At 58.8% G+C, this 12,603-nt stretch overlaps 1 protein-coding gene across 1 annotated transcript in view; it reads left to right on the forward strand.

Moving 5' to 3' along the window:
- The first annotated feature begins 2,368 nt into the window (after nt 1-2,368).
- The window catches only part of IL9R (interleukin 9 receptor), a 70,413-nt gene continuing 60,178 nt past the window's right edge, over nt 2,369-12,603 (forward strand). Inside the window, exons 1-9 of the mRNA XM_034669604.1 lie at nt 2,369-2,591; nt 6,493-6,606; nt 6,903-7,014; nt 7,129-7,307; nt 7,854-7,999; nt 8,432-8,639; nt 9,152-9,260; nt 10,521-10,605; nt 12,159-12,600. Coding sequence (XP_034525495.1) covers nt 2,417-2,591; nt 6,493-6,606; nt 6,903-7,014; nt 7,129-7,307; nt 7,854-7,999; nt 8,432-8,639; nt 9,152-9,260; nt 10,521-10,605; nt 12,159-12,600 — 1,570 coding nt within the window. The 5' untranslated portion in view covers nt 2,369-2,416. The remainder of the gene's footprint in view (nt 2,592-6,492; nt 6,607-6,902; nt 7,015-7,128; nt 7,308-7,853; nt 8,000-8,431; nt 8,640-9,151; nt 9,261-10,520; nt 10,606-12,158; nt 12,601-12,603) is intronic.

A 12,603-nucleotide genomic window follows, 5' to 3' on the forward strand; every position in this document is an offset into this window, starting at 1 on the left:
TCTCTCGCTGGCTGTCTCTATCTCTGTCGAATAAAGAAATAAAATCTTAAAAAAAAAAAAAAAAAGAAGGGTGATGCAGGGTTCACCCTGATTGTTTTGTCATGATGGGTATGCGCTGGTAATAGGTTAAAAGAAAAAAAATGTATATATTTATATGGCTGCTTCATGTTCAGGACTGACAATCCTAGTGATTTTCTAGGACTCCCCCTGGCTCCCGTCACCCAGGAAGGGCACGGCATTGACTTTCACAGATGTCCGTCCTTATTTTTTTTTCCTTCAGTGTGACGATGTATTCATTTTATTTAAGATACTGCGTTTTTCTCTTACATATTTTCCTTTTGGTTCTTTTTTATAGTGTGTATCTCTCCTCCCATACTTCCTGTTTCTTCTTTGGGAACATATTTTCTCTTCTAACTTTGAGCATAGTTAGAGTAGCTACCTTAAAACCCGTGCTGGTTCCAATACCTGTGTCCTGGGAGTCTGTGTCCATTGGTTACCTTTCCTGTGAAGTGTGGGTCACCTAGTTCTGTTTCTTCTTATGTCTAATACTCTTGGATTTATCTTGGAAATTGTGAATGATATAGACTGTAGATACTAGATTCTGTTACGTTTTTCTGGGGAGTGTTGATTTTTTATTTATATTTAAAGCAGGCTATAAACCCTGTGTTTCTGATGTGAGCAGCAGCTGAAACTTCTGCTCAGGTTTTGTAACCTTAGCTGTGCACGTGGAGTTCACAAGCATCCAGAGATTTTGCTAGAGTTTGTTTGTTTGTTTCGGGGGTAGAGTTAGGCGTAGAATTTGGTGCTCTCTCCCCTTCCAGGGTTTCCTCCCTTTCCAGCCTTTGTGGTCTCCACTGGAGGGGTCATGGTGTGGATGGTGTGCTCCGATGGACTTAAGGTAGTAAGTTCTAGTTTCAGCAAGGTGGGAGGGACCCTGTCAGAGAGAAGGAAACTCTCTCTGTAAGGACACTAGAGAGGTTCCGGTCAGTATAGATGTACGTGCTTGTAATTGGTAAGGTGGGGGCCAAGCTGATTGAAATTTAAATATTAGAAAGATGCGTGGGGGTGCCTGGGTGGCTCCGTCTGACTCTTGATTTCGGCTCAGCTCATGATCTCAGGATTGTGAGATCACGCCCCACGGCACTGGGCGTGAGCCTGTTTAAGATTCTGTCTCTTCCTCTCCCTCTGCCCCTCCCCACCTCAAAAAAAAAAATAGATGTGTGATTTATGTTTCTGTCTGTTCCTAAGGTGTTTCATGGCTTAAACTTTGGATTTCGTCTCTCTGTGGGTCCTGGTTGTTCTGACTCCAGGGCTGCAGCTCTGGTCCCCTAACCCCTACCCGAGATGTTTTAGTGTGCAGGGCACGCACATGCCCCTGAAATGTGACCTTATTTGGTACACGAAGCACATACAGCCAATAAGTAAATGAAAAGGTGCATATCTTCACTAATAATCAGTGAAGTATAAACGACAGCTACACTGAAATATGTTTGCCTGTCAGATAGGCAAAGATTCAAAAGACTGATAAGGGACACTGCTGGTGACAGGCACTCTCCAACTTCTGGTGGGGTTAGAAGTCGGTACATTTTTGGAGTGCCACTTCGTAATGTCAGTATTTAAAAATGCTGAACCTTATTTTTTTTAGTTTTTATTTTTTAAATAAATTTAGATTTTATTTATTTGTCAGAGAGAGCGTGCGTGTGCAAGCAGGGGGAGCAGCGGGCAGAAGGAGAGGGAGAAGCAGGTTCGCCACGGAGCGGGGAGCCCGAAGCGGGGCTTGATCCTCGGACCCTGGGATCATGACCGGAGCCGAAGGCAGACGCTTCACTGACCGAACCCCCCAGGTGGCGCATTAAAATGCTGAACCTTAGGCCCCACAGTCCCACAGGTGCTCACTCTGGCGAGTAAAGATCCATGCCCAGAATTGTTCGCTACCTTTCTTCAAGATTGCGTACATGCCCAGGAAATCAACATAATGTTACATGTCCTATCTCAAAAAGTAAAAATACCGTCTCTAGACAGCAGTCCAAAGGTCCATCAGTAGGTCATTGAGCCATGGGAAGTGCTGCCATTAGAGGCACAAAGCAGGTTTTTATGTGCAGACCTAGAAGGATGTCGAAAATAGCCAGGGGAGCAAGGGGTCTGCGAAGTTCAGCACAGTATGAGTCCGTTAAAAATACACATTTGTTTGTGCTTTTTCTTTGTCTGGAAGGACTTGTGCCTGACTTCTAACCCTCTGGGGTGGGAGGAAGGGGACCCCTTTTTTATGTTCTTCCGTAACATTTGTTTTCGTTCAGTCGAGAGTGCATCACTTTTGTGCCATCCCATCTCCTAATCCCCGGGCTTAGGGTTCGTGGTGGTGGTTGTCTCTCAACCCCACTTGGGACAGCTGCTCTGCTCTGCGTTGTGGTTTCAGATGTGGGCGGCCTGTGTAAGCCCGCCCGTGGGAGGCTCACGTCACGGCTCGCTGCAGTTCTATCTCGAATCAGGCCGAAAGACTTTGCTGCAAAGACAGGAACGGTCACCTCCAGGCCTGGAGGGTTGGGGGCCCCTCAGACTTGCCATGGGACCCAGCAGATGCATCTGGGAAGGTGAGTCTGACAGTCAGGTCAGCCTGAGCCGATGGCACAGAGGGCAGACAGCCTGCCATCCCTGGGCCCCGGGAAGGGCCGGGATGAACCTTGGAAGCACTCAGGAGCGTCACCCTGGTCTTACCTCCTCTAGTGTCCTGCTCTTGGGTGTCTCCCAGAGACAGCACGTTGGCAGTATTTGCTGCAGAATGACAGGCTGTCACTTCCAGGCCTGAGTATTGCTGGGCAGAGGGAAGGGTACCGAGTTGGTTAGGCAGAGTTTTTCGGTGTGGAAGAGATAGGGCTTGTTCTGGGCCAGACGGTCTGAGCTGTGGTGGCCACGAGTGGAGATGAGGTCCAGGTCCTGGGGGTTGGCAAAACCCCTTCAAACCCCCATGTCCTTGGGGGGTCTTTGGGCAGAAGAGGAGCCAGAGTCTGGGGATTCCCCCTTGGAGCTGTGGGCCGGCAGCAGGTGAGGGTGGGGTCCCGGAAGGAAGGTCAGCTCCGCCCAGCAGAGGAGGGGGAGGTGAGGGTTCATGTTCAAGTCATGTCCCAGGGGTCTGAAGCATTAACACCATCTAGAGGCAAGGCCAGCGTCTGTAGGGAGGTTCAGGATGCGTTGCTTTTCCTGCTGGGGCAGGTGCAGGTCTCGCCCTGGAAAAGCCTGGTGTAAAGAGGCAGTATAGCGGTGAGCGTTGCTGACATGGCTGCAGAGGGCTCTGAGGGGCTTTCTGGGCAGAGGAGGTCAGTTTCCGGGGGCTCTGAGGGCGTTTGTGGGCAAAGGAGGTGCAGGAAGAGCAGGTGCACCATTCTCCCCGCTTTTGTCCCCGGCCGCCTAGAACTGTGTCAGCACCCTTGTCACTTTTCCCACCAGCCTTTCCTGAGCTGACTGGCCTCACCTGGGGGCGTCTGGTCTGGCCAGAGACACGGGGTGGGGGCTCAGGAGGGTTTCATGAAGGAGGAGGCACTTGGTACAGAGGGAAGTCAGAGAGGACAGTGTGAGGTGGATCAGACCCGCAGGGGACCCCTGCCGTCTGTCTCTGCCCCTCTGACCTCCATCCTCAGTTCTCTGCTGCCCAGGGGCCCTCCCCGTCCATGTCTTTGTCCACCCGAGGCGCGTCTGGGCCCAGCTTGTCCGTCTCCACGGCTCTAGCCTGGTGTCTCCGTGGAGCCCAGACGTACACCTTCCAGATGCGGCCGCCTCTCCTGCTTACCCCCTCTGAAAGTGTGTGGAAGGTGCTCTCTGGACCACCTCGCCCCTCCCCCAGCCTTCTCTGCACCTTGCCTCTACTCACCCCATCTGGCCTTCCTGCGGCCGCCTCTCCTGCCCGCCGTCAGCATCACCGTAGGAAGCTCGGTCTTTAAGTCCTTTCTGCCAACACTATCGGCAGTTCCCACCAGGGCTGGAGTTGCCCGTGTGCACTTGTGTGGCCTAGAGGTGGGGGGGGACTCCGGCTTCCGTTTCCAGCCTCACTTTTTATCACAATCTCCGTGTCCTCATGTAGCTGGTTCTTGGGAGCCAGGGTCTGTATTTCTTCCTCCTTCCCCAGCAGAGAGAAGAAGGTGCTAGATAAGCGTCCATTGAAGTACCAACCTCCATTCCCCTGGAGGGAACTTAATGGACATCACTCCGTTCAAAATACAGAGTCTGTGTGAGAGGGGCCAGTACGTCGATGCAGTTGTTGGCGTGAAGCCAACCTGGAGGGCGTGTGACAAAGGCACCCTGCTCTGGCGGGAATCCCCTGGCGGCAGGGGATTCCTCGGGGTGTGAAGGCCTGTGTCTCTCTGGAGACCTGCCCCTTGGTGTGGCAGTGTGTATGGGCTCTGATGCAGGGGTCTGGCCGCAGGGCAGCCCGTGACTTCGTGGTGGGCCAGGAAACCAGGGCAGGAAAGCTGTGAGGCCCCAGCCATCAGACCTCCTGTCCAGACCTTGACCCCGAGGTCATGGAGGAGATGGGTCCTGAGAAGGGACCAGAGTGCTCGTGGGCTGAAGGCGGTATCTGCAGACCTGAGGGGGTGGGGGAGTGCTGGGTGGTGGTGTCAGTCACGTTCCCTAGTAGGACTGTCCGAAGGGGAGACCCTGGCTTCCCTCCTCCTGCTCTGACAGCCATCCTGCGAGATGGTCTAGTGTTGTCTGAGCTATGATGAGGTCTCCCTGGTGTCATCCCAGTGCCTGTTCCAGGACCAGGGAGTATATGGATGGGGGTTTCTAGACCACCTGGCCTAGCGTCTGTTGCCCAGGATGTGGGTAGCCCTGAGGAAAGACAGACCAGGGGTGCCCTGTGTGAGTTGGGGAGCTCCCAGGCTTCTGTGGCACCTGGTTGGACATGTGCCAAGAACACAGGTACCAGGTGCCAGGTGTTGGGCAAGTTGCTGCTGTCCCTGGTCTTGGCTTCCACACCTTGGGGAAGGTGGCAGCCCACCCTGCCCAGCTCACCTGGTAGACACAGAAGCGTTCTCTGTGGGAAGAGTGCTCAGAGGAGAAGCGGCCCCCCCCAGAGTGGGTCCGGCCCTGGAAGCTCTCAGGGGTCACTGCCCTGGGGCCTGCCAGCTTGGCGCCGCCCCGCCCCATGCTCTCGCTCCATCTGCTCCTGGGTTGGTCTGTGGCAGGGCTGGCCCGACTCTGCACAGACGGAAGGGTCCCTTCACCCAGGGCCTGGGTCAGCTCTCAGCTGGGAGGTGGCGGCTGTGCCTCAGCCCCCCCAGATCTTGGCGCTCACTGTGACTCTGTCGTCGTACACCCTGACCGGGGGCTGTTGTCAGGCTGCTCCCTCATCTCTACGCCATCGCTGCCCAGGAGGGCACAGGTGCTGCTGGGGGACAGTCGCTACGGCCTCCTGTGCTGTGGCTGCTGGTGGGGCCAGGTGACAAGGGCGCAGTCTTCCCGAGCGTGGGCATTCACAGGGGTCTGTCCTGGGGGGACACGGAGAGGCTGCTGGGGTGTTGGGGTGCTGTCTGCTGCCTGAGTGTGTGCGGGCTCCTCGAGGGCTGACGTGCTGTGGTCTGGGAGCACGTCTGCTGCTCTTTGCCTCCTTATCACCCATCAGGCTCGCATAACCAGGCCGGCCCTGCTTCCTGCGGAGGGACTATCGGCGCACCATCTGGATCTGCAAACGGGGTGATAGGGCGTCAACGGCCTCCCCACAGCCAGGCACTTCCTAACACCCAGCTGCTCTGTCTCCAGCTAACGTCCGTCGCCCGGGCTCCTGTGGCTCAGCTGGCACTCCAGCACTCGAGAGCCTGGCTCTCCTGAGGTGCTGTCCTTCGCAGGGCAGGTCGCTCAGAACAGGGGTGCAGCCGACAGGGCTCAGGGAGCGCCCTGTGTTGCACAGACACCCCCCCTCCCGCCATCCTCCTCCATAATCCCGGGTCAGAACACTGGCATGGGTCTTTGTGGAAGGACCCAGCGGGGACGGAGGGTGTGTCGATGCTGGCTGCGCGAGCCCCCGCAAAGCATTCCCCCTCCTTGGGACTCCGCTTGCTTGTCTGTAAATAGGGACAGTCTCTCTACCTCCGCCACAGGGCTGCCGTGGGAACTCAGACGTAGGACGCGGGCTGCACCGTCGGCACACGGTCACGTGACCCTGCCTCCCTTGCGTGGCGGGACCCGGGCCCAGCGACCCGGGGCTGTGCTGGCGGCGGACGCCCATCCCAGAGAGGAGGCTTCTAGGCGGACGCAGGCGCAGAGCTGGCTCCAAGTCCAGACCCCATCCGGGGATCTGGGTTTGAGGGCACCGTGCTGTCCACTGTGGCCTTACGGCTCTTTCTGAGTTTCAGCTTCTTCGTACAGCTCAGGCAGTGGTGCCCCGTGCCTGACGTGGGACCTGGGAGGGACAGGTGGTGAGCCGCTCAGAGCTCTCGACGAGGAGCATGCCCCAAGGGGAGGATCCCACGGGGGTGCTCTCAGCCCCGTCCCTTGCAGGATGGGCCCTGGAGCGTGAGGCCCCGATGCGAGAGCTGAGCACCTGGCTGCTGGTCTGCACCTGCGTCGTCAGTCGGGTCGGCTTGGGTGTCTCCGTCCAGGAGGAAGGAGGAGGTGAGAGCTGGGCACCAGCGTCTGTGTGAGGTGGGTTGGCGGAGAGCTTGCAGGGCAGGGCTGGCATCTATCTCACTGCATGGGGAAGGGCTTGGCCGGAATGGTGCTGGGGCCTGTGCTCCGGGGACCAGCCTGGAAGTCATTCCCACCCATGCCGCACGGGTCAGAGCCCATCACCTCCCCGCCTTGCCCTTGATGCCTTCTCCCGGGATCCTTGTTGGGGGACTGCCCTGTCGCGGTGTCAGCGGCAGGTCCTAACCCTGAAGCCAGGGTGCGCTCCACACTCGCTGTCCCAGGGCCCGGGGCTGGATCTTTCATCTGCCTCAGTAACAACATTGTGAGGATTGACTGCCGCTGGTCTGCCCCAGAGCTGGGCCGTGGTCCCAGTCCCTGGCTCCTCTTTACCAGGTGAGGCTGGAGGACCAGGCTGCACGAGGCCATGGGGGTGGGGTCCCCATGGGAGCGGCTGGAAGGGCCGGGTGGGTGCAGTGGCCCCTTCCCGCCGACACACACCCTTTCCAGCAACGACGTGCTGGGCAGCAAGCACAGATGTGTCTTCCGGGCCAGTGAGTGCACTGTGGTGCTGCCACCCCAGGAGGTGCTCGTGCCTTCCGACAACTTCACCGTCACTTTCCACCGTTACGTCTCTGGGAAGGAGCAGGTCAGCCTGGTGGACCCACACTACCTGCCCCGGAGACATGGTGAGGCCTGGTCTGGGTGCCTGGACAGGGAACATCCTGGCTTCGTGGGGATTGGGGGGCAAGGTCCCCTTGCCCTTCACCTCCATGGCCCTGTGAAAGATCTCTGTCCCCACCCAGAGAGAGCTGGGGCTAGGAGAAGGCTGGGCCCCTGGGAGGGGAGGGCCCGCTGCTTCCCGGAGAGGCACGGGTTTGGAGGAAGGTGAAGATTCAGGGCTTTGAGTCGGGGCAAGGGTACAACTCGAGTCACTTGCAGTGCACGTTCGTCATCGCATGAAGGACTCTGGTAAGACGCTGGGAAGCACTTCCAGCAGCAGCTCGTGAAGAAAGAGGCAGGCGACATTCGAAACACCCTGTCTGGCTGCAGGGGCTGGGGGAACTCATTGTCATCTTGTCCCACCTGGGGCCTCCCTGGGAGACGGCACCAGGGAGGAGACCGAGACCTCCTGGGAGGGCCTTGGCCATGCCCTCCTGCCCCCCAGCATCTTTCAGACCCCCCAGTCCCGGGCATGCTGACCACACACCATATGTAACCTCACTCTGTTTCAGTGAAGTTGGACCCTCCCTCTGGCTTACAGAGCAATGTCAGCTCTGACTATTGTGTCCTGACCTGGAGTGTCAGTCCTGCCTTGGAGCCCCTGACCTCCGTCCTCAGCTACGAGCTGGCCTTCAAGAAGCAGGAAGAGGCCTGGGAGGTAATGCTGGGCTGACTCCTCCAGGGGCCTCTCTCTCCTGGGAGCAGCAGCTCAGGGCCACCCGTCCTCCCACAGGGGAAGGTGTCAGCTTGGACTAACGAGGAGGGGCGTGCTCAGAGCCAGGAGCGTGACTGTGCCCACGTGTGCTTGTACGCGAGTGTGCCGGGGGTGCACGGGTACGTGTGCTTGTATATGTGAGTGTGCGCAGGTATGCCCGCGTAGAGGAGTGTGTGAGTGTAGCGAACATGTTTGTGTGTGCACCTGCGTCAGTGTGCAGGGGTAGAGGAGTGTAAGTGTGAGCTCTCGGGCCTGTGGCGTGCATGGGTGCCTGTGCCCACGTGCGTGGGTATGGTTGCGCGTGTGTGTGTGTGTGTGTGTGCACGCGTGGTCTGGAGGGCTGACGGACCCTGTCCCACCCTCGGCACCCCACAGCAGGCCCGGCACAGGGATCACATTGTCGGGGTGACCCGGCTCACCCTCGAAGCTGTTGAACTGGACCCCGGTTCCCACTATGAGGCCCGGCTGCGGGTCCAGATGGCCACCCCGGAGGATGACATGATGGAGGAGCTGCGCTATGAGGGCCAGTGGAGCGAATGGAGCCAGTCTGCCTGCTTCCCCTCTCCCCAGAGCCCTGCCCGAGGTGGGGGTCTCCTCCCAGAGGGCCTCTCCTCCCTCGTGTGTCACACTCCCCCCCCACCCTCCTGGAACCCCCTCCCTGAGGCGGTCGTGCCCCAGTTGACCACCCTCCGCTGGAGATCTGAGATTTTTGAGGAGGAAACAAACACCTGCCAAGTGTTGGGCTTCTTGGAACCTGTAGTAATTGTCTGTCACTGGAAGTGAGGGTGGCCCGGGGCGGCTCACCAGGGCTCTGCTTCCATCTCTGGAGCCTGGACACGGTCTTGCATCCCTGGGGAGGGCTGGGCTGACCCTTGTGACCTGCTAGGAAGGGTGACTGACCCCTAAGACCTTGTGGATGGAGGAGGTGAGGCCCAGGGGTGGGTGACTCATTTAGCAGGCATGACACAATCCCTGTGGCCGAAGAGAAAATTTCCACTGTGGCCCAGGGCACTCCTGCAGGGCTTTGCCATGTGGATTAGGAAGAACGCCCTGGTGCCAGGGAGGCTCACAACCCTGGGCCCTTCCTGCCCACAGGCTCCCTGTTCTCACCTCGGGGGCAGCCCAACAGCCGCATCCTTGTGGCTGTGCCCGTCTTTCTGCTGCTGACCAGCCTGACCTACCTCGTGTTCAAGCTTTTGCCCAGGTCGGTAGCCAAGGGGTGTGTGTGCCTGTCTGTGAATGTGTGCGTGTGGGGGTGTGTGGTAGGTGGGGTATCCTGGGCCAAACCCGCCGTCCCTCCCCACCAGCTGGTCCTGGATGGGGTGGGGGGTTTGAAGCCTCTGCCCTGGACCTGTGGAGAGTTCCCCAGTTGTCAGGTGTGTTGGGGGCGGTAGGGCCCCAAAGAGGCTCAGAGGCATCCAGATTCTTCGGGACGAGCCACCCAGGATCCTCTTCTCCTGCCTCTGGAGGTGCTCCGTGGTTTGCTGATTTTTAAACACTTTCTGTGAAAATATAGTTTGGGGTCTCTGCTGTGCTCAGGACCCCGGTGAGCACCACAGAGAACAATACAGACTCAGGGCCCATTTGGAGTAAATCGTCACCCATGTCAGGTTGTAGGAGGGGGCCCAGAGGAGACTGACCAGGTGTGGACTGGCAGCAGAAAGGATGAGAGGAGGTTGGACCGAGGGAGCGGGGTGGGGTGTGGGTGGGGATTTTGGAGGGGTGGGGAGGTGAGGGAGGAGATGCTGGGCACACTTGACACGGAGCATGTGAATCAGGGTGCGACAAGGTCTGGTTTGTGTTTGGAGGATAGATTTTGGTGGTACGAGGGGACGGGAAGGACCCGCCGGGAGGCCAGTGGTGGTGTCCAGCGGGTGACGATTTGGTTGGAGGGAACTGCCGGGCCTTAGGAAGAGAAGCTGAGGGGGCAGATGAGACAGGACCTGGGGACCTGGAGGGGCCGCTTCCTCCCCCTGGGAAGCTGGTGAGGCTGATTGGGACCCGTTGTGCTGGAGCCCTGGGCCACATCCTCGTGGGCGGGCCCGTGGGTCTGTTGCTCAGGGAGGAGTCAGGTGGGGCAGGGAGCTGCCTCCTGTCTGCCAGTGGCGCAGGTGTGGTTCCTGGAGGCGTCAGCTCCCTCTGTGGGACGAGGACACAACGGTCACCCTGTAGCCTTAAACCCACCATCGCAGCTCACCCCGTAAAGGACACCTGTCTCGGTGGAAGTGAGTTCTATGGGATCATTAGCCCGGGAGGCCGCAGGGCCAGGTGCTGGGTTTGGAGAACCGGCGAGAACAGGTTTGGATCCAACAAGAGGCTAGAAGGCAGGCAGCACAGATGAGGCAGGGCAGCCTCTGGCTGGAAGGGAGTGAAGCTCCCTCAGGGACCTTATGCTTCCTGGAGTTGGGCCTCCGAGGACCCTCCTTGGGTGTGCAGAGGCCCAGCTGTCCTCTCCTGGCCTCAGGGTGAAGAGAAGCTTCTCCCAGAACGTGCCCTCTCCAGTGGCGTTCTTCCAGTCCCTCTACAGTGTGCACAACGGGGACTTCCAGGTGCGTGCACAGCCCGCAGCGGGGCTTGGCGGCGGGGCTGGGGTCACCCACCTGTCTGGCCTGCCCAGGATGTGGGCTTTGGGTGAGAATTGGGGGCTAGTTTGGGGGCCTTTGTCAGTGCTTTGAGCTTTTTTGGTGTACGTAGTGGGTTTAATTTTACACACTGTGTCTCAAATGCGTCAAAACAAGTAGCTTTATTCTGTCTTGCGGGTTTCTTTTTGTTTTGGGGTAGCAGCCGCTGTGAGGTCAACGGTCATGTTATAGTGCAAACTACGGCTGTGTCTGCAGCTGCCGCGTGTCTCGTCCCGGCTTCTTCTCTGAGGGTGTCTGTGGGGAGGTCTGGTGCTTGTGCTGTCCTCAAGGCCCTCCGTGGTCTGTGAGCTACTGCTCTGGTGGCCACTGTGGAGTGCCTGGACCCTCCTTGTTCCCATGGTGGCATGCTGGCACCTATGGCCTCTGAGCCCAGTCCACATTTCCCCTTTGTGGTGCCCTGGTGAGCACCACCTGGAGGGTCTTTGCATCAGAGCCCCCCCTTCCCACTGGCCTGATGGCTCCTGCCCCCTGGGTGGGGAGAAGCTCCAGTGGACGGTCTCGTGTTCCCCACTGCCGGCGGAGGATGGGACCGGATGCTTTCTGGGATCCTTCCCGGATCCCCCTGCCATTGCTGGGCTTCCCTTCACCTCCCCCAGGTGTCTCTCAAAAGGGAGCCCGGAAAAAAAATTGAAAAAGGGAGCCCAGGTTTCAAGATTGTTGTCCAAAATATAACTCAAAGCTTAAAGCTGAGCGTATATTTTGTCCTTGGTGGAGGCCACCTCCTTCTCCCAGGCAGTCACTGTCAGAACCCCTAGGCGATCGTCCTGGAGCATGTCATTGGGGCCGCAGGCACCCAGCGCTCCTCTGTAGACCCACGTCACCGGCCGGGTTATTTAGAGCCCCGGGCGGTGGTCTATTAGCCGCGGGTCAGCTCTCCAGGGATCAGGGCAGACACGGAGGGTGAGGTACGTGTGGTCCCCTGGGTGGTGGTTCCTGGTCCCACGTAGGAAGTCCTTTCCTTTGGGTGGTGGGGACCTCCTGTGGCTCCACGGAGAGGTCCGGGTCTGCTGCCCTCAGCCCAAAGGTGCCGTTCCCAGCAGCGTCTCCCAGGGTGCGTGTGTGCATGCGTGTGTGTGTGTGTGTGTGTGTGCGTGCGAGTGAGCGTGTGTGTGTGTTTGCCACCAGTCTCTGTAGCCAATGGGAGTGTGTGGAGCAGCAACCAGGGATGTTCTCTGTCCTCGGCACCTGTCAGCACCTGTACCCTGTTTCAGGCTGCTGTGAGCACCGGGCAGGGAGGTGGGGGATTGCTGAGGGTCCTGAAGGGACTCGGGGTCCTGGGCTGAGGGTGGGCTGGCCCATGGGGGGAAAGATAGAAGGTTGCAAGCACAGTTGTTGCTTGGACTCTGGGTGAGGACGTCAGGAGACCTCCCTGGAGGAGGAAGGGAGGCTGCTTCCAGGGAGAGTCCTGAACAAGCTGCCTGAGCCCTCCCCACCCCCTCCCGCCATGCTCTCTGTTCTAGACCTGGATAGGGGCCCACAGAACCGGTCTGCTGCCGAGCCAGGACTGCGCCGGTTCCCCACGAGGAGCCTCGGAGTCTAGTGTCCGGGAGGCCATTGAGTGGCTGACCTATGACCCAGTGGATCCCTGGCAGTCAGTGGTCCTGGAGGAAGAGCGAGAGGGCCCTGGCACTGGCCTCCCAGAAGCTGTGCTGCTAGGGGGACATGTGGTCCAGGGAGGGCAGCCACCTGCCTACCTGCCACAGGAGGACTGGGTCCCCAAGAGCCCCACCAGGCCAGCTCACCCATGCTCAGATTGCAGCAGTGGTGACTACTGGGCCCTGGGCTGCCCCGGGGGGTGGCACCCCTCCACCTTCCCAGGAAACACACGGAGTTCTGGGCCCAGCCCAGCTTTGGCCTGTGACCTTTCTTGGGACCAGCAGAGCCTGGATGCCTGGCAAGGAAGTG

The sequence above is a fragment of the Ailuropoda melanoleuca genome, chromosome 10, assembly GCF_002007445.2.
Source record: "Ailuropoda melanoleuca isolate Jingjing chromosome 10, ASM200744v2, whole genome shotgun sequence".
Lineage (NCBI taxonomy): Eukaryota > Metazoa > Chordata > Mammalia > Carnivora > Ursidae > Ailuropoda > Ailuropoda melanoleuca.